We start from the raw sequence: 27,703 nt of genomic DNA, 5'->3' as shown, positions 1-27,703 counted from the left end.
AAAACTAGAAGTCTGTTCTTGTTACTCAGAAAGCATAAGAATCTCCATTAATTCAAAATAATTTATGAGATATAGTTTAATGACAGTATGAAAAAAAATCAAAGCCCACGTGTGCTTTGGTTAACAAGGAAACAGTGATTTGGAAACACATGAACTCCTTCCACGGGCACTGTGCTCCCAATGGCCTGAACTGTTTGTTCACATATAAAAATTTAAGGAGTTTCTCAAAGTCCAAAGCACTGTGGTTGGTGTGACGATCAATTCCTGCCCGCAATGGCCTGTTCGATGCATTAGTGGGATAGATTACTTTCAGTCATCCAACATATCTTCATCCAAAATACCTTCATCCAGGTTGATATCGGTTGTGTCAATATTGTCCAAGTCCAAGTTAGTCAAATCTATTTCCAGTTCCAGTAAGTTCTGCAAAGCAAAGGAAGAAGGTGAGTTATCTAGTACTGTGGTAGAGGTTGTTCCATGCTGCAGAGAGAACTGAAACCTAAGAATCCAGTAACACTAAAACCATCCATTTCACAGCCCTCACTCTGAAACTGAAGCCGTCACTTAGAATGTGACGCTTGCCCGTCCCTGGACATTCCTGGGGAGGGCCTGGACTTCTGATGGCAAGGGAGGCTGTGAGATCTGTACCTCTTCTTCTTTGCTGGCCTTGTTCGAGGACTGGATGATGACAGGGTTGGAAGAAGCAGGTTTCTCTTCAGGTTCCTGAAAGCCCAAGTAAAGGTAGTGATGAGCACTCCCCTCCAGTACCCCCGAGAGAAGCACGGTCAGGATTCGGAAAGAGGGTACTTGGGACTGAACCCCGAGGTGGGCGCTTGCTGTCTACTGACCTGTTGAGCTGCAGGCCTGGACGGCTGAAAGCCTTTTGCCTCTTCCATGACATTTCTCTCTTCATTGGGCTGCCAGAGGGAAAAAGTCATGATGCAAGAGTCTGATCTGGCCCAGATCCCACACCGTAGCTCCTACACCGTTACCTCAAATCTGGGGGGAGGTGCCTTGCCCACCCCCAGCTCCTGCCGTCACGGCTGGCCCGAGCTACTCACCGTGACCAGCGGGTACTGCCTGGCAGGCAGCAGATCGGCGTGTGTCTCCTTCACCCACTCCTCCACCACGAAGGCCTCTTTCAGCCCGGGGAAGAGGTTTTCATACTCCGTTGGGTCAGCCAGGGACTCTGCTGCTTTCTGGTTCACTTTGGCGAGGCTTTCTCTCCAGAGTTTCACCACCCTGTTAGAGACCAAGGGGCCGGAGGGGGAGTGAGTCCACGTGCTCTGCTTCTGGCCGAGCCATTTCTTTGTACAACTGAAACAAAGCCCACCTTGACACCTGACTGGGTAAGTAAGTCCGGGCCAGGAAGGCCGCCTCGGGCAAGCGTCCAGTTCTAATCAAGAGCTCCAGGCAAGCATCAAGCCTGAGGATGAAAAAGACACCGTTACCCGGAAGAAGCGCTGTACGAGTCGCACTTATGCACACACAAAAGGTGGATTCAGTGTGGCTAAGTCAGCGTGGCTCCCCGTGCCCACCCACCTCATTCCTGTCACTGAGCCATTAACCTGTCATCACCCGCCCTTGTGTTTCCTGACCAGGGGTAGGGAGGAGACAGCGCAGAGAGCACTTCCAGTCACCTTCGTTTGCTTTAACAATTCCCAGGAAGACTCTAATAAGGCTTTTCAGGATCAACTGAGGCTACAGACAAGTGTCTGCAGGCTGCAGGCGACCTGGGGGCATGAGCGTTTCCTAAGTGGGGACACTGCACGGTCACCAGCACGCCTGTCCAGGGCAGTCTGAGACCAGCAGTGCCAGCAGCAAAACACTCATGTATTTTTTTGCTTTTAAGTTCCTACTTTCTCTGTGTTGTATAAAGTGGACAGTGTGTTTTAGAATTCAGGATTTTTGATCTTTTTTTTAAGGTACTATTATAATCTATCTCCGACATCTTCAGCATGAAATAAGCAGAAGGGTTAATATTTTGTAATAATACATTAATACTTCTAAATGCAGTAAAAAGGCACTCCTAGTGGCACAAATGCAATTCATAATAGTACTTCAGAATTAAGGTCATGTTTGCTATCAAAAATGAGTTTATGTCATTTGGAATACTTTTCTTTTTTTAAACAAAAAATGCTTCATAACTTTTTTAGGATTTGGGGGCTGGAGAGAGAGATAGTACAGGGAATTAAGGGACTTGCCTGGCACAAGACTGACTTTGGTTCAGTCCCTGGCACCGCCCGGAGTAAGCCTTGAGCAATTCCGGGTCTACATCACCTCCCCCATCCAAAGAGATCTTTGGATTTTTGACTATGGATAAGGAATCACAGGCCTATCCTAAAACATATATACACATATAAATAAATGACTGGGATGTCTGCAGTAAAGGTTAATTTCATAATATGGTCAGGTAATGTTGATTTGGCTTACACGAACTGCTAGACTTAAAAAGAGAACTTTTATGCTTTATAGTGGGATCCAAATCTACAAGAACTGGCACCCTCACTTCCCTCGTACCATGAGCAAATGAGAAGAGCCCCACCTGGGTAAAATCACCCGCCATTCAGGTACCAAAGGGAGCAGCTCAGGAGTCGCCCGAGCTGTCCAGTGAAAGGCTCAGGCAGGAAGTGGCAGAGCTTCCTCACACAGGCTGCGTGCTGAGCATGCCCCAAAGGTGCCCGCCAGCAGCCGGGGGCAGCGAGGACCTGAGACCTGTCCTCCTCGGGCTCCCCTCCCCCCATGCCTCAGGCAGGGGCAAACTCTGCTCTTGGTTCACGCACACCCCACTTGGCGCCCAGGTGCACACTTACTTGCCCTGTAAGAAGTAGCTCATGAAGGCCACGTTATTCTTGCCATCCCTCTCCGCGCCCTCGGCCAGCTTGTTCACCATATTGGCATTTCCGGAAGCAGTGGCCAGCAGCAGCAGACCCCCGTAGTCCTGTGCGTGGTGGAGGCACTCCTGGGCCAGGCCGAACTGACACTTACTGATGGCGAGTTCCGCGAGCTGCTTCCACTTCTGCTCCGACTGAGAAGACGCACGGCCCAGTTAAAAGCCCTTGAAGTCAACGTCTGCATTTCCAGCGTCAACTTCAGTCTGTTAACCTGAGCGTTACCAGGCAGCTAATAGATATTTCTGTATCTCGAGCTACATGCCTCTTAAATTGGTTTCATCAATCAAAATAAGAACGATTTTGATTGATGAAAATATATGAGGAAATGGAATTATTCACAAATACAAAATCAAATATACAATGTTAATGGTGCATGAATAATCGACCCATCTATTTTATTTTTATTTTGTAATTATGCAGCACTGAAAATAAAAGTAAAGCCATCTAGGAGTTTTAAAGCAATATAAACTGAATTATATGGCAGTTATTTTAATGAGTAATTTAATACCATTTTTGAAAAGAGAACACTGCTTATATCCGTAAGTCTTTAACAATTATCTGTCATAGCTTCTCAAAAATCAAATGTTACACAATGTGGATCTTAACATAGTTAAAATTTATCTATACATCTGAAATGAGTTTGTCAGACTTGCTCAACTGAAATTATACTTGTGAGTCCTCAGAACCCAAAGATCCATAAAAACTCTCATTAATCTGTATGGCTGGGCTGGAGCGATAGCACAGCGGTAAGGCGTTCGCCTTTCACGTGGCCAACCCATGTTCGATTCCTCCGTCCCTCTCGGAGAGCCCGGCAAGCTACTGAAAGTATCACGCCCGCATGGCAGAGCCTGGCAAGCTACCTGTGGCATATTGGATATGCCAAAAACAGTAACAATAAGTCTCACAATGAGAGATGTTACTGGTACCCGCTCAAACAAATCGATGAGCAACGGGATGACAGTGACAGTGACAGTGAATCTGTATGGCCAGGATCAGGTCTGGGACATGGACGGGTGACAGCTGTCTGCACTCTGGGACTGAGTAACTAACGTCTTCTACCTTTCCTTCTCTGCCAAGACTCATGTAAGAGATGAAACTACTAACCAGTGCTCCACTATAATCTATTTTTATTTATGCAGTGATTGGCATAATGCATCTTTAGAAAGAGAAGAGAGAGGAGGGAATCCTCCTTAGGAGACTCCCCACAATCTGGGAGCCTCCCTGCATTCTTGTCCCCTCTTTCCCTTCCCTAAATAAAGCCTTATCTGAATTCAGCCAAAAAAAAGAGGAAAAAAAAAGGCAATCACTAGATGAGTCCATTTCCATTTCAGAAAACTACAATAACACAAGTTATACTACACAGACAGAGGTACTAAAGACCTTTCTATCAGTGACGAAAATTTGTATATTACTACATACCTCGGCTTCCACGGCTAACTGGTATGCAATTTTCAGTTCTCTAAGTTGAAGAGCAAGTTCAAAGCGATGCTCAGGATCTGTAGATACTGTAAGAGCTTGCTGCTTGAAGCCCTAAAAAGAAAAAAACATATATGCACCTCTAAGTGTGTATGAGTACAAGCAGGAGAGTGCAAACATATATGTTGCTACATAATGCACACATGCACATGGCAAAGCATCCACTTCCTTCTCAAACTGAAACCTGGCCACCGACGCCACCACACGCCACCTGTGGCTCACACTCAGCAGCGGCTTAATTACCACTAATTGCAGTGCCTGCATCAATGTGTTAAATCGAACAAAAGTGACCCAAGTAAATACGCTCTAATGAGAAAACAGAAAAATAAAAAGGGTTGTTAGCTGCTAAGAACAAATCTCATGGATACGACTGTGCACCCTGTCGCTTTCTAATGAGCACAAGATGACCAATGCTAGATAAAATTAATGAGTAATTAGAAATGGGAAAACAGAGTGTCCAAAGGGAAAGGACGCTGGTAAGCTTGAACAAGAAATAGAACAGGAGCTAAGCAAGAACTGTTTCATGGACCAGAGGCACGGGGTCAGGGAGGAGGCTCCTGGGACAAAGCACATGGTGTGAGGTGCTGGGTCCTGTCGCTGCCACCAGAAACCCTGTCCCAGCACCGAGAGGTGACCCCACAGCTAACAAACAGGCTCACTAAGCAGGGCCGCGGAGGTCACCAAGCCCAGGCCCCAGGGTTAAGTCAGGGTGAAGGCTCTCCTGGCAGCCCTAGGTCACTTGGCCCAGACACTGGGTGACAATTCTCTGCCTTTATTGTCTCAGCAGAGGCAGGAGATGCAAAACTCAATCACCAGGAACAACTGCTGTCATTGCAAGGCAGCTGCCCCAGGGAGACTGGCAGCACTGGGGCGGGGGCTGCCCTCCGGCACATGAGCTGCATAGGAAGGTCAGATGCAGGAGCGTCTTCTGCCCGAGGGGGGATGCTCGGCACGGAGAACCTGGACCGCTGAGTTCCACTGGCTGGATCTTCAGGAGGGTGAAGGTGATGTTTAACATGATTTAATCATGCAAACTGCCCTTCTGGGTATCTAAGTGTGCTATGGAAACACATTCTCAAGAACCTGCACTGAAGCAGACACCGAAAACCCGGGAGCGGCCGGGACGGCAGGCGCAGGTGACGGTCGAGCAGATGAAGCCGAGCTGCTTTCCTCCTCGGCCCCCTCAGGTGGCACCAAGGCTTTCGCTGTCTTGATTTTAAGATGCGGGCAGGCATAGGAGGCATCAGCAGCAAGATTTTGAAAATCTGAAAGTCTGAGAAGTATTGACAATCCATTCAAATGACAGGGGAAAACTAATCAATCGTGAGCCAGGAAGGAAGCAGGCCCCGAAGTCACCTGGTTCCTGCCGAGTCCCCAGGCTGCAGTGCTGTCACAAACACGGACAATGGCTGATGCGCCTCTAAGCAGCGGTCAGAGCCCCCAGCTCCCGCGCCTCGCCCCACACACAAGGACAGGCCCTGGGCCCAAGAGGACAGCGAGGGCGTCTCTCATTGGGCGATGCTGCACACGTGCACGGAGTTCTGAGCTTCAAAAGGGAAACAGGAAATGAAGAGAGGACTCGGAGGATGGACAGTCAGCACTTCACACGGCCAATGAGGTGACAGGGGAGCTTTCTGAACTCGCCTGGCAAAGGGGAAGGAAAGAATACTAACAGTGTCCATGAGGTCACTGTGCCAGCCAGCACGGCACATCATACCGTCAAGGGCCGGGGAAGCCCAGTCAATGAGCAGATAACATGCCACGGCCCATGCTGTGCTCACTACCTGCTGGGGCTGACCCCAAACTCAGGACTTCATCTCAGATGCCCTCCTGAGTGAGTGTCCACCTGAGGGAACATCTAGTAGCCAAACCGAGCTCTAAATCAATCAGCCACAGCAATGAAGGAAGAGGACCAGGTAGGAAGAAAAGAACTTGCAATGAAAATAGAAAACTACTGTCCATATCCTGGGGACACTCATCTCCTAAGAGAAACTTGAAAGCCCCGAGAAGAACAAAAATGAGAAAACCAGTGCAAGAGGTTCAACTTTGAAGAACACTTCTATAATGAGAAAATACGGTAACAAAGGCAGGAAATCATCTGAGATGATTCGGGAAAATCTCTCAGAAGTGAGCGGCCAATTAAAAGATTTCATCCTATACCCAGAGCTATAAAAAACAACTGGTCCCTATCAAGACCCGCCACCAGGATGACATTTCAGAACAAAGGACAAGATCCAAAAAAAAATATTGAGGGGCTAGAGTGATAGCACAGTGGGTAGGGCGTTTGCCTTTCACGCGGCCAACCCGGGTTCGAATTCCAGCATCCCTTATGGTCCCCTGAGCACCGCCAGGAGTAATTCCTGAGTGTAGAACCAGGAGTAACCCCTGTGCATCGTCGGGTGTGACCCAAAAAGAAAAAAAAAAAATATTGAGAGGGAAAAACAGATCGGGCACCAAGAATCTCAACGTAAGTCTTTAAATGTCAACAGTTATTAGAAGTTAGAATAGAGCAATGCCTTCAAAACAGACGGAAAATTAGCTCTAGCCTCGTTTTCTATACCTGCTTAGCCAGTTATGCTCTGAAGGTAGAAGAGGGTCACATTCAGATCATCAAAGTCATGAAAAATTTCCTATCCATAAATAACCCTTTTCTCTGAAAACCACAAAAGGAAACACTCCAGCCAAACAAGGGGCTAAGCCAGGAAAGAAGTTATGGGGTCAAAGGAAACAATGGCTCCAACCCGAGAGCGGGCCAAAGACGCCCAACACGGATGCCAAGGGCATGGCAGTCCGGGGGGAGAAGCCGAGGCAGATGCAATACACTGCAAGGAATTTTCAAAAAAGGCTGGAGAAGTGGAAGAGAAATGAACCAAGATACTTGGGGAAAGGTGACTGCTTCCTTTACACACGCTCCGTGAACAGACTCAATCACTATGTTGGAGGAGAGATTGCCAGCATCGCCCAGGAAGCCCCCAAACGCAGAGTGACCCCACCCAAAAAAGGAAAACCCCATCAACCCCCTCTCACCTGCTTTTCCAGGAAGTGTGCCACCCGGGTCCTCTGCTCCTTGGGGATGGTGGGCAGGACCTTGTCGGCCATGCTGAAGTCCCGCCGCATCACGGCCGTCTGGTACTCCAGGACGGAAACCAGCAGCGAGTAGCTGACGATGTTCAGCTCTTTATCCCCCAGGTACAGCCTGTTGTCTTTAGGGATGTAGCCCAGCAAGTACATTGTCCTGCAGGAGAGAAGGCACCCAGCTCCAGAGATAGGCATGCTGGCGCTCCCTCCCTCCCTCCCTGCTCCCACCCTCCTCAATGCTCTCGCCTCTGGATCAGAACATTTGTGTCCACCTGGCTGATGCAATCTGGTGGGCAGGTGAGAAGCTATGAAAACACGGAACAGCAGGGGCACCACTGCCACCGGCCAGTGACAGGTTTGTCCTTTTAAGTGTACCCTTAAGGTAAAAACACAATGATGCCCAAGCTACACTACCTGTCCAGGTGGGCGATGGTGACGATCTCTCCTCCGACATAGTAATTGAGTCTGTTCACGGAGCTTGTGTAAATGAAGCAGTCACCTACCCACAGTCCCGTTTTCACAATCTCCTGAATCTCACCGAGAACCTGCAGCAGGGAAATAAAGACCCAGGGCTGCCTCATTCTGCATGAGAAATCCCACCAGTAACAGAAACCCGAATTCAGCTGGGGGTGACATGGAAGAGCGGAGAACACAGAGTGAAGGCCAGCGCACAGCGCGAGACAAAGTCCCAGAAAGAAAATCTTTCCGTGGAACGTCTGTCTTTGTTCTTCACTTAAGAGCATATTCCTGGAAGGATTACTTGGAATATCAAATGTCACCATTATGTCAAAAATGTCATTTAAGTGCTAAGCTTCACTCTGAATGGATAGATGTGTTTTATAAAGTCTTCCTGGACATTCCACTGCTGAGTATCTTCCTCATCTGGGACCCAAAGCAAGTCATTCAGGCAAAAACGCTTAAATCTCTTCACTAAGAGTTACCCAAAGATTTCCGCACACCAAAGCACACACTTCTTTTCAACACAAATACTTTTAGACTCCAGTCTCTGAGCCAAGTTTTCCAAGGTCATGTTTCACTGGAACCCCTTAAATTCTGTGTTTTCCCAAACCTAACTTCTGATGTGGACAGGGGTGAAGCGCTGTGACACGCACATACATCACTGGAGCACAAAGGGAAACTCGTGCTGCTGCAATTACCTCAAAGGCATCTTCAATGCCATCTTCCGTGACTCCCTCGTGGCTCTCCTGTGCCGCCAAGACTTTCTCCGACAGATACTTAAGGATAAAAAATGACTCCTCGGTGGCAATACAGACCAGCTCTCCAGAGTCCGACCAGAAAATCTGCAACATGACAAACAAAAACAGAGACAAATGATTCCGGATTTCTGAGCGGCTCTGACAAACTGCACTTGGCTTTGTTCCTGAGAAGATTTATCTTCTTATATTAAGATGATCAGTATCACTTAACAGACCTGTGCAGTGCATATATGCCTGCACTTAGGGCGGGGCTGGGAGTGGAGTCCTGGACATGGAGAGCCCCAGCTAGGGAGCAAGGGAGGAGAGCCGTCGGCAACACAGGGCCTGGCTCTCACAGCAGCCGCCTGGTCCCCACTGCTCTCGGCGTTTCCGGTATCGCCAAGTCTGTATTGTCTTTTGTAATCCCCTTCCCCTGTGAAATTTTAATACCAGAGATACTACCTAAATTTGCACACTTATACTGCGTATACACAGGCCCTGAGTATTGTGAAGAATTATCCACGCTTCACGTGAACACCGATGGTTCTGCATCTCTCAGGAAGCAGTTTTTGCTCCATGGAGAGCACCATGTCCTCAGTGAGAAGAAGCGTTTTAGAAAACAGAACCAGGAACAAGAAAGGTGGACCCCTCTCCAAACAGGATTTCCTGATGATGAGAGCTGTAACGTAGCAGGCAGCTCTGATGATAGGAAACTCTGCCACTGGAACGGGTTTACCAGCCAGTAGCAGGTAGGATACGAAAGGGCGTCTCAAAGCAGAGAACTTCTCAGGCCCTACAGGTCAAGAGCTCTCTGACTTCAAAGCAAGCTTTCTTCCATTTTCAAGTCTTTCATTCTTTCATTTCAGAATCAAAAGTCATCTCAGTATGAATAGGCATTTGTATAAAAGTTTGTATGAATTTTTTAACTTTTCAAAATGTTCATCTGTCTCACTCAAATAGCACAATTCTGTCTAAACAATCCCCAGGTACATGGCACTGGGTCTAACTCAATGGAGCCAGTGCTCTCACCAGCACAGATGTTACAATAATATCGGAAGAGACTCACGTGTTTGGGCTGAATTTCAATCCTGCGGATAAGCTCTGTATTGTCCCAGTCATAGAAGGCCAAGCCATTCACAGACCTGACTCCCAACAGGAAGCCTCCATAGATACCTACAGAGAACAAGAGACATTTCTGATGAGATGCTCCAGACCATTACACAGTTTTGAACATGTGTGTGTAGAAAGAGCACTCACTTTCTGCTCCGAAATCGGGTTTAAATGATTTTTTTTCCTTAAAGTTCTTAAAAATTTTGACCACACTGCTGCTCTCTCTAATTGCATATCTGGGGGGCAAAAAAAGAAGAAAAACACAGCATATTAGATACCAAATCATAACTAAACATGAAGTTACAAATATTTCCAAATGCATTTCAGTAGTGAATTATGTAAAAATATAATATTTCAAAATTCAGTATTTTCACCTCAAAGCCTTTGTGAGCACCTTACAGCTAGAAAAATGATGAATGGTGCTGACAGTACTACACAAATTACTTGGGCTTACAAACTATTTGAAGAACTAAAAAGCAAAAACAAACCCAAAACAAAAACAAACAAACAAAAAAACTAAAAAGGACCGAAGGAACCAATGCCTACCAATGCCTAATGTAAACGATTATATCAACTGATATATTCATACAAAAGAACACCATCGGGTAAAAAATGGAACCAAATAAGGATGAATCTCAAAAACACTATGTAGGGCAAAAGAGGCCAGAATGAAGAGCCTGTGCTGGTGCACGTCTTTTTACATGAAAGTAAAGATGTTGACTTCAACATGCTGGCAAGAGATTCGAGTTTCCTGGGAGCCAGAGCAAGAACGAGACTGCCGGAAGCTGGGGAATGTGATAAGAGGTTCCATATTCCACCTAGCAGGTGGGTAGAGATCATCTCACCTGTCCAGGTTCATTATATATACCCAAAAGAGAGCACTTACTTTGATAAATCAGCTCTTAATAAACGTGACTTTAAAGTAAAACCTTTTGAAAGTGACTCACTCATCAATCCCACTGGGCGACAACTCAGGGGACCGGGTCTGACCAGGCCTTGATGACAGGGGCTGTGGCTGCCGCTGGGCCTGAGAGCATCTGAGAAACTGACCGACAGGGGTTTTGCTCTAAAAGACACTGAAGGGGCCCTGGCTGGGTAAGCAGGAGGGAGGGCGCCAGCTGAGAGGTTCAGGGGCACTGAAGCGGGGAGGCCGCTCACGAGCCAGGACACTGCGCGGATGGCCGGAGGACCTTTACAAGTGCCCGCCGAAGCGGGAGACACCTGCTGGGGGAGCAGGGGCGGGGCACGGGGGTCCCCTGGGATGAGGCAGAAGGGCAGTAGGGTGCTCGGACCCCGGGTGGAGGGGCGCTTTCTATTTGCTCCATGATAGAAGGTAGATTTTGGGGTGCTGAGTAAATAGCTCAGAAAATGGGGTCCAGAGGCCAAATATGTTTGTGTACCTCTACCTGTTTTCATACACAAAATTGCATGTATGTAGGAAAAGATCAAAATAATTTCTGACTTCTCAGTGAAATCATTTTGTAAGGAAAATAAAGTCCAACATCTTATAAAACACTGAGAACCCAGTAACCATGGCTGAGAGTAGAGACAAAACATGGCGAATACTAAGAAAACTGTAAATATGTTTCTTGCTTTTGGGCTGGGTCACACCTGGCGATCCTCAGATCACTCCTGGGAGTGTTAAGGGACACGTGGGGTCCTGGAGATCAAACTGGGATTGGCCACACACAGGGCAAGCGCCTTAACCCCTGCACTACCTTCCGAGTCTGCCTAAACGCGAATATGCAATTCAATGCGTGATCTGAAAAAGATCAAAACCCTGATGCATATTGCCAGCAACAAGATGGAATGTAAAGCAGGAGCCAGATGGGAATCAGTATATTAATTCTGAGCTATACAATCTCCTGTTTTATGAGACTATTTGATAAACATTATGAATTTCAACAGAAACTGGCTTTGTAAGAACACGGGTGATGAATGCCAGGTTGGAAAACAAGTCCGTTTCTTTCCTGGGGCAAGGAGAGGGGTCGAGGTCCCCCGCCAACACCAGGGGCCACTCCGGGTTGTGTGCAGGGTAATCCCTCTGCAGGGCCACAGGGATACAACCGGGATTGGCCGCACATCTCCTGGACCATCTCTCTGGCCCCGGAAACTATGGTTTTAAAGACTCCATAAAGTTCTCATCAAGATGTCATCAGGACACGGCGGCTCTCCCGAGTGGAGAGAGCCTCCCTGGGGCCAGGTCCCAGGCAGAGCCTCTTGGGACATGACTTGGGACGTGCTTAGCCCCGAGCCCGAGCACCAGGCCTGGCCTCAGGGTTCATCGGGGAACAGCGAGACTGCCCTGCCTGCCCGAGCGAGCCAGCTCAAGACTGGACACAGCGAGGGCGCAGACGGCAGCTCTGCCCCTCCTCCTCCCGCCAGCAGCTCTCCTGGGGACTGCCCCTGGCCACGGAGAAGCACAGTCCGGGCTGAACCCCCCGAGCTCCCGAACACGGCAGCACACATATATGCCCCGGCAATCGGGCCGGCAAGAATCGCAGCCAGCACTGCCACTTACTCAGAAGAATCGTGGGCCCAGGCAAACTCCTGGGCTGACCCGAAGCTCTTGTTTCGCAACGCCATTGCCGTGTAGATGATATACTCGCCGTCACCACACACCACGACAAACCTGGAAACCCAGACGCCAGGGAGGGAAGAGCAGAGAGACCAATAACATGGGCAGGCTAAGAAGCAAAGGTTCAGCTTCAGGGTAAAATGCTCCAGTAACAAACGTTTTATCGGTTGACTGCTGGAAGCTTCATCTTTCACTTATACATTTCTTTGACTACAGAGCTAGACAGAAATATTCCACCCCACGTCCCTAGGCCAATTAATTCCTTTGGCATTTGTTGGGTGCCAAGACCTTCAGTCCTTTACTCATTTCCACCACCAGAAGGCACAGCTTGTTGTAAGATTATCTTCATTTAAAAACCAGCCATTCAAATATTCATAGCTTATCCTTGTTTTTAATGGCTGTTACTTATCTAATAATGAGCAAACACAGAATGCAGCATAGCCACATTTTCTCAACATAAAACTCTCTTTAAAGTTCTAATTTAGAATGCTATGATTGGCTGTTATTACATTTGCCTAAGGCAAAAACACAAAACTTGGGGGGGATATGTTTTATTATATTAAGGAAAAAGTATAAAGCTAATATACTCTTATATAATATGAACTCTTAGCTTCATGAGAACATTATATTACAAATAGTTATAGACACTATTTACTGAACAGAAGACTTGGTTTGAATACTTTGTCTCTTTCAAAACTCAGGGCAGCATTATAAAATGCCCAGATCAAATGTAAAATAATGTTTAAAGCTTCATAGTTTGTTAAAATTCATCACGTGTAAAAACTCTTCTCTCACATGATGCTTGGCACATGTGAAATCTTAAGAGCAAAATGAACTGACGGTTCACATTATAAATAAGAAGCCAAATTGTTACTAACTCCAGAGGACTCACAGCCTCAGAGTCAGTGTTTGTTAAAGTCCGAAAGCATTTAGGAAGCCTTGACCACTAAGCCTTCCGGTAAGGAAAGATCCTGAGCTCAAAGGAGCCTTAAGACACACTTACAGACCAAAGATGAATTGAAAATTAAAAAAAAAAATCAAAACTTCTCCCTGGACTGGACCAGAGAGGCTAATGAACTTTCGCTGCAACCCACACGGCTGCTGTGGCGGCCCACGGCTGAGTGAGGCGACTGAAAGCCTGGGCACATGAGCAGGGGGCGCCCACCAGAGGTGGGGGTGGATGTACACCCACACAGAGACATACAGACACACACAGACACACACACAAGTGCACACACGCACACACAAATACACAGAGACAGACACACAGACACACACACGCATGCAGACACACACACACACAAACATAGACATGCGCACACATGCACTCCGAGGCGTGGGGAGAGACGTGGCAACAGCTTACCGCCCGTTCGGATTGTGCTGGATAGTCTGAGGGTATATTTCACAACTGCCCATGTCCTTCACGGCCAGCGGCAATCTCTCCCCATCTTTAATCTCAGCATCGCCCATTGCTTTCAGGTTGGCCTGCTGGACCTCGGAATGTTTGGCCCAAATGATCTTCCCGTTGGCGTCCATGGACATGGCAGGCTCCTCCCGACCAAGCTGGAAGAACGACAAATGGCTCTTAGCAGCAGAAACAGAAGCACAATGAGACAAACAAGGTCTATTTTAACAGGGGCTCTGTTCATTTAGTGAGGGCCCCTTCTTCAGGGCTCAATGTAAGAAGTGCACTTTAATTACAGCCGAAGACTTGCAACATGCCTCACCCCATGCAAGGTAAACGCCTTGGCCTACGGCCAGCGAGCCAGAGAGGAGTCTAGCTGGAGAGTACCTTCACGATGATGCTCCCTTCATCATAGCCCAAAGCAACGTTGTTAGATCCCCGCAGACTGGCCACACACCACACCCTCTCCATCCCGTAGTTCAACGTGCTCTCCAGACGGTATGTGCTGGAATGCCAAATGCGCACGGTTCCTGCAAGAAACAGTATGGATACTGCCTTATTGATCTAACATCCAACAGAATGTGCCAGGTGAACCAGCCGCAAGAAATCTTTATATATACAAACAAAAAACACTTCCTGGCTTAATTAAAAAAAAAAAAAGTCCATAAGTAACAATACAAAGCAATGGACGTTAATGATATTAAAATCTGTAAGAAACTAAAATTGAGAAATATTAATTCTAAACATAGAAGAGGAATAGGATTTCCTAGGTTCGGTGCCTCTGTGCTTCAGATGTAAAACTTTCTCCCACCCTTTTGCTAAAATCCTAGGAGCTTGGGAGGTATGTATGTTTCCATTTCATCATTTTCCCAAAGCACAAAATCCCGGAAGTGGCTGTAAGACCCCAGACATAAGATTCCAAAGCACCGGCGCTTTCAGTTATTCACTAGGACTCCTGGATGTCCTCGTATGCACGAGTCAGAAGATGTCAAAATGATCAAGGTGATGGTGACCCTTTCTTCTTCTTCTTCTTCTTCTTCTTTTTTTTTTTTTTTGTTTCTTGGATCACACCCAGCAATGCTCAGGGTTTCCTCCTAGCTCTGCACTCAGGAATTACTCCTGGCGGTGCTTGGGGGACCATATGGGATGCTGGGGATCAACCCAGGTCAGCCATGTGCAAGGCAAACACACTACCCGCTGTACTATCACTCCGGCCCTATCCCTTTATTCTTTACAGCCAATGTTATCTGAAGAAAATAACAGAATCCGGCTGGAGAGATGGTACACCTTGATTTGCACATGCTGACCAGGTTCAATCCCTAGCATCTCAGATGGTCCCCCGAGCACCTCAAGGAGTGATTCCCCACTGCAGAGCCAAGAGTAAGCCCCGATATCGCTGGGTGTGAAAGACAAACAGACATACACAGACACAATCAGTATCACTGGAAACCCCCACTTACATGCAAAGTGCTACCTGGCTTTGTAACCTCTGCAGTAACAATAAGCAAAGAAATACAACACACATCTCTAACTTACCGTCCTCTGAGCCTGTGATGATGATTGGCAATTCGGGATGAAAACTGGCACATGACACGTTCTGGGCATGCCCCTCCAGTGTCTGCACACATGTTTTGTTCTGTAATCAAGACATAAAAACCACGTTTTATTAATGAGAGAAAAGCACTCAGCCTTTCTTTTCCATGCAGAGATAAAGTTTTTGTGATAGTCATTAAAAACAATCTAAATAGAATTCAATACAGATAATCTTCAAATAGAATTATCATGGTACAGATTTTGACTATTTGATAACCAGACAATGCAGATGATCACACATTTTTTTTAAGATGATCACACTTAAAGAAAAATAACATGCCCACCTTAAAAGATCTGGTTTCCATTAGAATATTTTCACCAAAAATTAATAAAACATCTTCAATAATTTTATTCTGCATTTAAATGTGAACTTAAAATTAAGTTTCTATGTAAAGCTAGCTTTCTATGCCTTGTTTAAGTGTATGTGAAAATCTTGAAAGGACAGTGAAACAAACTTCAACAAAATCTCATACCTAAAAAAAGCAAAGCAACAAAATGCATATCTTGTTTTTCTGAGAGTCTACATGACAAATGCTTGCACCATGGCTATGCCAAAGGGCATTACTCATTGATTTGCTAGCTTTCAAATATAAACAAGAGCCTGCTAATAAGAGACACTAGTGGATATAAGAATTTATTCTAAATAAAATACTGAAAGTTTATAATTTCTCCTGTGAAGGGAAATGTAGAGGTGTTGGCATTTTACCGTGATAGACTGTGCAAGCATTTGTTTCCTTTCATTTGTGGGAGCAGAGTGAGCAGTGCTCGGGGACCGGGTGGGCGCATGAAGCACAGAGCCTGAGGAGCTCGCCCGGGCCCTTCATTTCACTGCTCTGGAGTATCTGGGTCCACAGTTTAGGTGCAAATACTAAAGCCTTTAGTTACAATGCAGTGAGCAAAATTCAACAGGGGACAGTAAAAAGTCTCTAACAAAGACAGGAAGTAAGATTCTGAAATATCTGTACCTGATAATCCCATATTTTGACAAGCCGGTCATCTGCCCCTGAAATGAGGTATGGCTTGTCGCCACCGCTGTAGTAATCGATGCAATTCACGCCTTTCTCATGTCCCTCCAGTGTGAAGTTCGGGGAGGACGAGCCCAGCTGCCACACCTTCAAGGAAGCACCTGGTGGTCAGGGGCAGCTCGGCCAGGCCCACACACACCCCGTCCAAGCCCGGCCGACAGAAGCCAATGAATACTCGACCTTTTCACCCACGTATTTTTTTTCTTTTTTCCATTACATGAAACTTAAGTTTTGAACAGACACTCTAAGTAACATAGGTGACATTGTGAGAAATGCTATCTTAAGGTAGTAAACGCTTTGATGAGAAACTTAACATAAACCTAATGAAAGTAGACTGAGTGAGATGAGAAGAATAAAAACATGGAAATGCAGTCAGACGTTATTATAGCCCGGTGGTAAACTTTATAAATAGTCCCTGGATGCTTATTACAAAGGAGGCCATTGGTGAGCACAGAGATGTATAAATAAACGTTTACCACTTACAGTATATGGCCCCTGTACTCTGAGACAGAGACATCTGTTCAGATGTAACTTTTAATAATTCAGGCATATAGCTTCTTAATGTTAAAGTACTAATAAAAACATAAGATATAAGATGTAAGCATAAGCAAAGTTAATACAATAATCAAGTTTAAATACTGCAATATACAGTGCCTCCGTATCTAGTAATATATACATCTATACAGGTACTGTAATTAAAAAAAGAAACAGGCACGATTATACTCAATATAACACGCATCAGATACTAATATATGGCTATGGAGTTAGGGATAAAGGGCGGAACATCAAAATTTGGGGGTCTAAATGTGGACAGACCTTGGTTATTATTTAATGTAAGGCCATCATAGAAGCAAAAAGCTGTGGATGGAAAGGAAGGAGGATGACAAGTTTTGTCTAGAGGTGAAAGGAATATCTGCAAAGAGTGTCTCAGAGCAAATCATGGTGCCCTGAAAGCCGAGGAAAAGACATCCAAAGGGAAAACAGAATTCCGGAGGAAGAGGGAGAGGGAGCGCTGAGTGAGATGAGGTATGTGGCTACTGGCAGCTTGAGAGAAGGTGACTGGTACAGAGTGACAGGAAAGGGCTCATGTTTGTCGCACTACTGTGGGGAACATGAGTGTGTCACACCAGGACCTTTGGACTTTACCCTTAGATCAGAAGCTGACAGATAAAATTTATAACAATAACAGAAACAGCAAGGGGGAAAGAAGTAAGAAAAAGAATGGAGGCATGTAAACACATTCATAATCAGCAGAGGTCAACAGTATACTCAGGGGGTGAAAGTAAGAGTAACTCAGAGAAGATATTGGTATCTTCCTTACCCCGGGTTCTCGGAGGCTCACTAGGGGTACAATTTTCTTCCATTTGGAAAAAGACTCACATTCATTAAAAGCACCAAACTGCCAGAGTATTTTCCTGTGGTTGTTTTCTCGTTTGTTTTATTTGGGGGTCATACCTGGCTATGCTTAGGGTTTAGTTCTGGCTCTGCACAATCACTCACGGTGATGCTCAGGGCACCATATGGGATGTCAGGAATCAAGCCTGGTTGGCCACATGCAAGGCAAATACCTTACTCTCTGTACTATCACTCCAGCCCCTGCCAGAGTATTTCTCTAAATAGAATTTAACAGAAAACTAAAGCAGCCACCAGGAAAAATGTTGAGTGAAATGAGTCACAGAGAGAGGGCCAGACATAGAATGACTGCACTCATTTGTGGGATTTAACAAAAGCACAGCAGGAGACTAATACCTAAGGTCAGTAGAAACAAGGGCCACAAAGATGGGTTACCACAAGTGGTGGTGGTGAGGTGGGTGGGTTGGGGGGTGCTTTAGGATAGAGAAGGTATCACTATGACATGAATAGTTGGGAATGATCACTCTGGACAAGAACTGTGTACTAAAAGTAGGTAAAGGAATAAGCATAACAATCTTTCAGTACCTGTAGGACAAAACAAAATGCCAAAAGGAAAGATAAAGAGAAAAAAAGTGCCTGCCATAGAGGCAGGCTGGGATGGGGGAGAGGGGCAGGAGGGAACTAGAGACATTGGTGGTGAGAAACTGTACACTGGTGAAGGGATGGGTGCTGAAACACTGTATAACTGAAACCCAATCACAAACAACTTTGTAACTGTGTATCTCATGGTGATTCAATAGAATAAATAAATGAATACACTATATCCCCAGTCAAAGTGAAAAGCTCTAGTTTGACTACAAAATGAGCTTTACAGAGAAACCTCCAAAACAGGAACAACTTTCTGGACAACCAGTTGTAAGATATCTGAAGTGACTCTACTTCACCAATAACCATGACAGACACAAAGAGCTGACACCCTACCTTGATGGTCCTGTCCAAAGATGCACTGGCAAACTGATTATTGTCTTTGGGGTTGATAACAATCTGCATGACGTAATGGGTGTGTCCTTCAAACACTTGTGAGCAAGACCATTTCTTATCCCAGTCCCAGAGCTTAATAAGCATGTCATCTAGGTCAAAAGAAAATCTCAAAGTTAATCAAAACTTTTATTTCTTTTACACAGAAGTAAATGAAGGGTCTCTGTGCCTATAGGCAGCCAGTGCACCTCAAACTTACACATTCTATAACACAAAAATAGAATCTGATGGAATAGATTTTTCCAAATCCTCCTTCTAATAATAACTCTCTAGAGAAGAATGGAGGCAAAAGAGGAAATTTATGGCAATTACAAACATTTCATGAAAGAATTTAATAAAGACTCAGCGGGTTTTTCAGCATGAGTAATGCAGGTCTGATTAGGTTCAATTGTGAATGATGGCAAAGAGCAGGGAATAAACACTTGCTCTTATAATAGAGCACTGTTTATTTTTGATTTTTTTTTGTAAAAAAAAGGTCATGAATTACTTTTCAATGTTTAACTTAGAAATGTTTCAAGAAGGGCTGGAAGGGGCCAGAGAGAGTACAGTGAGCAGGGCGTTTGCCTTGCATGCGGCTGACTTGGGTTTGATCCCTGGCACTCCACATGGCCCCTCAGGCCCACCAGCAGTGATCCTGAAGCACAGAGCTAGGAGTAAGCCCTGAGCACCACCAGTGTGGCCCCCCCCACCCCCCAAAAAAAAGGCTGGAAAGTGGGTCAAGTGGTGAAACACAAGGCCTGCAGTGTGTGACCCTGAGTTTACTCCCCGGCATCAAATAGACTTGCACTTCCAGGGGTGGCATCCCAACCATTCAAAAACAATCTAAGTGCCATTGCCAATTCAATGCAACTTGTTTTAATTGCCCTCTAAGAGGTGCACTGTTTGATACATCATACCAGAAGCTAACTGGTTTGAATACAAAGATTTGATTAGGGTCTATGGCAATTCTCCAGTTGCTTCCTCATCAGCATGTACATTAGCATTCTGTTGAGCAGATGTTTAAGCATCTAGACCTTCAGATCTTCCCTGACAGGAACAGGAGCGATTGCTACACAAACCCTAAGTATAGTTGGTATTTCATTAAAATACAATGGCAAGCAGCACGGATAGCATGTTAATGGAGCTGAATAGTTTAAAGGTGCCTTGGAATTAGAATCTACTCATAACAGCGGCTAGAAGAACCGCATGTCTCACTAAATGAAAATGATTTACTCGGGACACACATCACCAAAGGGGATCATCTCTTACCACTGCTAGTCAGAATAAAAGGCTGCGTTGGGTGAACAGCGATGCAGCGGATGTAGTCTGAGTGTGCTTCGAACATATGGACCCTCTCCAGAGTGTTGTAGTTGAACACTCTGATCTGCATGTCATCCTGGAAACAGACACCCCCAAATCATCAGAACTGATATGAAGTAAATTGCGTGGAAGGTATTTATAGGCTCAAGGCATAAATCCATACTTCAAAACACTGCACTAATTAACAGAGCAAATGCAGAATAAAAATACAGCAACTAATTTGCATAATCACCAGCCAATTCCCAAAACAAAGTCAAAGAGTTGCTTACCGCTCCGGTCACAACCCAGTTCTTCCTTGCAACAAACTTTGCAGCGCGAACAGGAAGGTCACACACTTCAAATGTTTTCACCAGTGTCTTTAAAATTCAAGAATATACAGTTTGAGTTATGGAAAATAACCAAAAATCGACTCTGATATACCTAAACCATGCAGTTATGGAGGTCAGCATTTCTCAGCCTTTTCCTACCTGTGGCGCCCTCCAGCCTTGTTTCCATCTTGGGATGTCTCCCACCCCTTACAGGGTTGCCCCTAGTCTTGTGTGGCTCCCCGTTAATTTGACAGAAACACAGGCTCATATGGTCCCCAGCTGAGAAACACTGACTTAAGTCACTTGTATAATAATATCCTTAAGCTACAATACAAAAGCTTAATACATAAATAGAAAAACCTATAGTTCATCTTTTGTTCAACAGACAGAAAATTAAGATACTTATGTGAAAGTAAATGTTCACAAGATAAATTCCCAGATCCTCAGTGCTCTGGCCCTTCCCTATTGTATCTATCTGATATAGACTTGTACCTATCTGATCCTCTTACCTCCCCCAAAAACCACCTAAAAGAACCTTGCAAAACAAACAAAGAAAAAGAACAAAAAGGAAAAAAGACAAAATCATCCATGAAATAGCTGTGAAAGAGTAAGAGAGGCCCAGAGGAGGACAATGAAGCAGATGACACTGACGTAAGAAAGAGAAAAGCAGATCAGGGGGTGGTCATGTGAAGCAGCGGTGCTAATGCAGAGAAAGGCAGGGGGAGCATGCAGCTTTAAGCCACTACACTGAAATGACAGAACTGTGGATGGTTACACAGAAACAGAAGGATGGCCTACAGACAGAAGGAAGCATGCGGGCTGAGGAGATGCACTGACTATGTGTCGAAGCAAAATCAGAAATGACTGAAACATCTGAATGAAGAGGAAGACACCATATTCAAAGGAAGAGGAAACTGTCTCAGGGCAAAAGGAATGTACAAGATATAGATGTGAGATTGCAGAGGGCAAAAACCCTGACGTGGGATGGGGGGTTGGGGGCGATAGTACATCGAGTAGGGTACTGCTTTGCACATGGATGACCTTGATTCAATCCCTGGCATCCCATATGGTCTCAGAACATCACCAGGTATGACTAAAAAAGAAAAAAAAAAACACCAAACACCAAAAAACCCCAAAAAAACCCTGAAGTGGCAATACTGTGATAAACGGTGTATCTGTTATTCATTAGATCAACAATCACTGGAAAGTTACTATGTATGTCAGGCTATATATGGTACAGGTGCCAGGTGCATTAAGGAACAAAATGTTCACCTGTACTAAGTGTGTATTTGTAAATTCAGCATTATAGTGATCTAAGAAGGAATGCAGTTTTTAGGTTTACTTTTTTTTTTCTTTGCTTTTTGGGTCATACTCGGCGATGCTCAGGGGTTACTCCTGGCTTTGCACTCAGGAATTACTCCTGGCAGTGCTCGGGGTACCATATGGGATGCTGGGAATCGAACCCGGGTCGGCGGCATGCAAGGCAAACGTCCTACCCGCTGTACTATCGCTCCAGCCCCTACGCTTACTTTTGACCTTCGTTTCCTCACCATATTCAAGCTATCTGAATTTTTTCAAATGTAAATTTTATCTGGAGTTTAAGAACTCAACCTCGTATGCTGGGTTGGAATGTAATTCAACCTAGCATTATAATTACTGTATAAGTAGACACATTAGTGCTGATTATATGTTCTGTACTTTAAAAGAAAAAGACTGGCCAAGAAAAACTAATATGAGATATTTATTCAGATATAAGAGAGCCAAACAAACATTTAAGGCAAATAATCTATAAAATGCATATTCTCCTATGTGAAATCAATTTGATGAAAATACTTGTATCAATTTATCTGAGAAAGCACTCAGTAGATAGTACCAGACTCTGCTATATATATGTGTGTGTGTGTGTGTGTATGTATATCACTGCATCACTGTCATCCCGTTGTTCATCGATTTACTCGAGGAATAGAGTAACGTCTCTATTCCTCCTAGCCCTGAGATTTTAGCAGCCTCTCCTTACTCATCATTGCCAATGATTGGAGGCTCTTTCAAGGTCAGGGGAATGAGATCTATCATTACTGTTTTTGGCATATCAAATATACTACGGGTAGCTTGCCAGGCTCTGCCCATGCAGGCGGGATAATCTTGGTAGCTTGCTGGGCTCTCTGAGAGGTATATGTGTGTATGTACATGTACATATAGATATAGATATGTAGATATAGATAGATCTATGATTTGTTGCCTACTGTCTGAACTCCATCAAATATGGTGTGGTAATTATTAAAAATAGGTAGTAAGTGTCTTATAATGTGTCATGTGGCTGCTTTGCAGCCGTGCAGTCCAGAAAGTGGCCTGGAGCGTGGAGGGGGTTGGGTAGTGGAGATCAGCTGCCAGGGCTGGGTCCCTTGGGGCGTAAGGGTTCTCATGTGCTCCATTTTGGGGCAACCCAAGTGAAAACAGCCTGGCGCAGAGTCCGGTTGCGTGGCTATGGGGGCCTCATTTTATACTCCCATCTGTGAGGAGCAGCCGTGTGTGTGTGTGTGTGTGTGTGTGTGTGTGTGTGTGTGTGTGTGTGTGTATACATATATATATAATATAGTTAATAAGCATTATAAGCAGTCTAATAAAGGACTGCTAATTAAGTCCTCAAAATTTCTTACCTGTGTTTCATGATTCCAAACACACACACTTCCATTGTACAGACTCGCCAACATCCATGGCTCTGTGGGGTGTAAATCTACACTCTTCACACGGTCAGACCGAGCAGTCAGCTTTCTCTTGATATCAAGTCTCAGAGGCTGATGAGAAAATATAACCAAAACAGTCATTAAAACACTACACCAAATAAAATATCTGTGAAATCTACACTGAAAACAGTGTATTAATAGAGGTGCACAACAACTACTTTCACTTTGCTGAACTGCAGACAGTTTCAAATCTACAACACCTACTTCTTCACTGGAATAAAAATATTTTTAAAATGTCTTTAATTTTAACTCCATAGTGGCAGCATCAGAATTTTTGGTCTCAGAACATCATATTCTTTTTTTTATTTATTTATTTATTTATTTATTTTTAATTAGAGAATCACCGTGAGGGTACAGTTACAGATTTATACACTTTTGTGCTTATACTTCCCTCATACAAAGTTTGGGAACCCATCCCTTCACCAGTGCCCATTCTCCACCACCCGTAAACCCAGTGTCCCTCCCACCCTCCCCAATCCCATCTCCCCCCCACCCCACCCTGCCACTGTGGCAAGGCATTCCCTTCTGTTTTCTCTCTCTAATTAGCTGTTGTGGTTTGCAATAAAGGTGTTGAGTGGCCGCTGTGCTCAGTCTCTAGCCCTCATTCAGCCCGCAACTCCCTTCCCCCACATGGCCTTCGACTACAATGTAGTTGGTGATCGCTTCTCTGAGTTGCCCTTTCCCCGGAACGTGAGGCCAGCCTCGAAGCCATGGAGTCAACCTCCTGGTACTTATTTCTACAGTTCTTGGGTGTTAGTCTCCCACTCTGTTATTCTATATACCATAGATGAGTGCAATCTTTCTATGTCTGTCTCTCTCTTTCTGACTCATTTCACTCAGCATGAAACTTTTCATGCCCATCCACTTAACTACAAAATTCTTGACCTCCTTTTTTCTAACAGCTGCATAGTATTCCATTGTATAGAGAACATCATATTCTTAAAAAATTCTGAGGTGCCAGAGGGATGGTATAACGGGCAGAGAGGGAAGAACCTGGGTTTCATCCCAGCACCACAAAAGGCCCCCAAGCCCTGCCAGGAGAGACCCTGACCAATGTCAGTAGTAAGTACTGAGCACCATTGGGTGTGAACTCAAAAGGAAAAAAAATCCAGTTTGAGCAATCAGTTTGTTTTAAATAAAGCTCACAACTTAACAGTATGTGTTAGTACTAATGTATACTTTCCACATAATCACATCATTTATTTTAATTTTTATTTTGGTTTTGGGACTACACCCAGGGGTGCTCAGGGTTTACTCCTGGTCCTGCACTCAGGGATCACTCTGGTGGGCTATGGAGATCTTATGGGGTTCCAGGAATTGAACCCAGGTCTGCCCTGTGCAAGGCAAATACCCAGCCTGCTGTACTATCTCTCTGGCACTCATCATTTTAAAGATGTATACCCAAGTGTCAAAATGTAATAAAATTACTTATTTGTACTGTTCTATCAGGGCCATACTTGTCAGTGCTCAAGTTTGTAAAAACATTAAGTGAAACTGGCTTTACAAATTCTGTGACCCAATAAAGAATATATAACAGCGTCAGCACTTTTACCATCTGATACTCTGACACCAACATTGTCACAAAGCAGCACAGTGAAAAGGGCCAAGTATGTCTTTTTATTTATTCATGAAATAGCTATGGACTTCCCCAACACTTTGAAAGTCCCTGTTTTACAGATTATCTGGTGATGACATGTGAAATACCTAATAAATTACAATTCTGTGTCCATATTATTAATGTCCCATCATGTACCATGGGCTGGGTTCAAGCTCAGGCACACACAAACCCAAATGAGGGGGGCCGGCAGGAGACAGAGACACACAGAGACACACAGAGACACAGAGGCGGAGAATATCCCAGTGTTATTCTTGAAGTCTTTGTAAGCTAACAGAAGTGCTTTGGGACGGCATCAACTGTGGTGCCCAGGATCTCTCAGACACAAGGCCAGCCTTCTACCTGTGAGCCACATTATTAATTTTTGTGCTCTTCCATGATGATCTTGAGTGTGAGAGAAATTTATGATTACTTTTCACTCGAAATGAAGACGGCTTGATTTCCCATGCTAATTAGAGATGATTTCCTATGGCTAAGGAAATGATTACCAGGCCTTTATTTGCCTTTTATTTGTCAGATTTGGGTCACGGGCTATTTCAAAGCCTGTGCTTGCTTCTACACCTATATTCCTCACTTTCAGCAATTATTTATACCTCTCACATGAAGAGATCAGAGTTCCTGGTTCTTGTCTACACCAAACTACAAAAATGTCTCCACCATAATTATACTTTTCTTGTCCTCTCACTATTAGTACTTTCTATCATCTTTACAGTCGAAGCAGAACCTTTTATTTCACCATTTCAGAATCTGTCCCATTATTTATCATGACTGATTTTAATCCCTTTTTCTGAGAGCCAACAAAACATAGAGTATCTAGGATAAGCCTGGAATACATGGCTTTTATGAAAATCAACACATACCATATACTTGTCTTCTAATAACTGGACTCATAAATTATATACATTTCACCATTAACATAGTTTCAGTTGTTGGTAACTGAGTATGTGATACTCCAGGACAGCAGGCTAAAGGACTGAGTGATGTGTCAAAATATCTTTACATACTTCCAACATACAGATCCCAAAGGCAAGAGTTTTTGCTATTATTTCTTGCAATAGTTCAGAGACTAGTTTGAATGAGACACTGCTCTAGGCAATGTCATACAAAGATGAGAGTGGTACCCATATGGTATTGCCTCCCCTCTTCCAAATGCAGTTTGCATGAGGACTCAGTGTAAATGCTCCAGATGATCTGTCTGATTACCCGAGGCAGACAGGACCATCCCTAGGGGGTCCTCTAGGACTATGATCATTCTTAGTAGCTTTGCATACATGTTTCTTCTTGCTTTCTGGGATATATGTTCCTCAAAGGTAACGTCACCGCTTCCTAATACTGTCTATCTCTACAGTATCTTATACATTTGGGTATAAGAGTCTTGGGACAGAGAGAAGAATCAGGGTTTAGAGAATTTGGTAGGATTCAAATTTCAGTACTATCAAACCTTTTCAATGTCAGCAAGTCTCTTTTACTTCTCTAACTGAGAGATACTACTATTATATACTGCTAAAGTGCTATGAGAATTAAATTCGGTATTACACAGCTAGAATAGTGTCTGGATTACCACAGTCCCTCCATTAAACACTATTTGTAGTTCACTTTCTCAGTTATTGGCGATTAGGAGGCAAATGCAGGGCACAAGGTAAATGACTGAGCTAAGAAAATTCAGTTTCCAATCTTAGACAAGTGACTTCAAACGTGTTGGAGAAGGAACTACTGCACACTTCTGGGGCCGGAGAGATGGCGTACCAGGCTAGAACAGCACACACGCTTCGCATGCAGGAGGCCTGGGTTCAATCTCCAGCTCACATAGTTTCCGGAGCACCACTTGGGAGTGAGCCCCAAGCAACTCTCCACTTGGGGACCCTGGGTGTAACGTAAGCAGGTGGTGGAGAATGAATGAGAAAACATAACCAGAGACTGGGGCATTGTGTCATGACTCCTGGGGACCCAGGGATACTCATCATGAAGTGTGGCTCCCCCAAGACCTCACGAAGCACTGCCTACTTCTCTGCATTTCCCTGCCTGGCCCCACGGCGTGCAGGGAGGCCACCTCTGCTGTAGCTCAGCCCCGCTGCAAGGAGCCTTGGCCCAAATGCATTTAAAACCGCTTGTTAAGCGAACAGCAAGATGAAGAGTTGGATTTACTCATCCCTGGTCGTGAAGTTTCTCTCCGTCTTAACTGTTTTTTTGTTAGTGTCCCCAAAAAGTCTTTAAATATCAAACACTCTCCTTGGCCCCGCCCCCCGAAAGGAGACACTCCCACTCCAGTCTAGTCTTAACACAAACCGAACGACTGGGGGGCTGGAGGTGGGGATGAGAGCGATCGCTTTGCAGGGGTGGTGCTGGCGGTCAGTGCAGCCACTCCGGACAGCTGCAATGCAAGCACAGCGGCCAGTTTCCACAAACAGCTCAACGCTTCCTCCCCACGAGGACGCAAAGCCGGGATCCCGGCGCATCTTTTCAGCCGCTTCAGGCTCCTTCTACTACTCTCCGCGGCGCCTCGACCGAAGCTGAAAGTTTGGGGGTCGCCAGTAGCAAGCTTCACAGCGGGGCAAGCTGGTGTCACCCTCACAGGGGCTGAGGCGGGTCCTGGGGCTGCAGGACTGTGCCCAGTCCAGCGCTTTCGGCCTCCACCTGCCGGCCCCGCGGCCTCTGCTGCAGAACACGGAGGCTCCGGCCAACGCCCCCACGCAGCGGAGGAAGGAAGCCCCCAGCACAAAAGCCACCCGGGACCCCAGCGTCCTGCCGCTTCCTCCCTCCCTACCCGCAAACTGGACCGGGACCCCCGAAAGGCCTGTGGCGGCGGTCTCGGAGGGGGCCCCGGAAACTGAGCGGGGCCAACGGCGCCCCGCTCCCTCCGGCAGGGTCCGGACTTACCATGGCTGCGTCGGTCCAAGCCGGGACGGCCTCACTCGCTAGCGGCGACTCAGTCCCTCCAGCACCCACCGACCCGCTGACCCGCCGACTGACTGACGTGGAACTTCCGGGAAGTGG

The 27,703-nt window shown here is 45.4% G+C and overlaps 1 protein-coding gene across 1 annotated transcript; it reads right to left on the bottom strand.

The window, feature by feature from the left end:
* Positions 1–51: 51 nt before the first annotated feature.
* COPB2 (COPI coat complex subunit beta 2) lies at positions 52–27,703 on the bottom strand. Its single transcript, XM_004603213.2, has 22 exons — positions 27,587–27,703; positions 23,008–23,145; positions 20,312–20,398; positions 19,992–20,118; positions 18,687–18,835; positions 16,293–16,439; positions 15,271–15,370; positions 14,122–14,264; positions 13,693–13,892; positions 12,273–12,383; positions 9,899–9,987; positions 9,708–9,814; positions 8,603–8,746; positions 7,860–7,990; positions 7,395–7,602; positions 4,311–4,421; positions 2,811–3,025; positions 1,331–1,423; positions 1,059–1,239; positions 846–914; positions 646–720; positions 52–420 (listed from the first exon to the last, which is right to left on the bottom strand). Exons 1-22 carry the CDS (start codon positions 27,587–27,589, stop codon positions 310–312), a joined length of 2,739 nt encoding a protein of 912 aa, XP_004603270.1. The 5' UTR covers positions 27,590–27,703; the 3' UTR covers positions 52–309.

The sequence above is a fragment of the Sorex araneus genome, chromosome 2 (assembly GCF_027595985.1).
Source record: "Sorex araneus isolate mSorAra2 chromosome 2, mSorAra2.pri, whole genome shotgun sequence".
Classification (NCBI taxonomy): Eukaryota; Metazoa; Chordata; class Mammalia; order Eulipotyphla; family Soricidae; genus Sorex; species Sorex araneus.
This window is presented reverse-complemented; position numbering and strand designations above follow the sequence as displayed.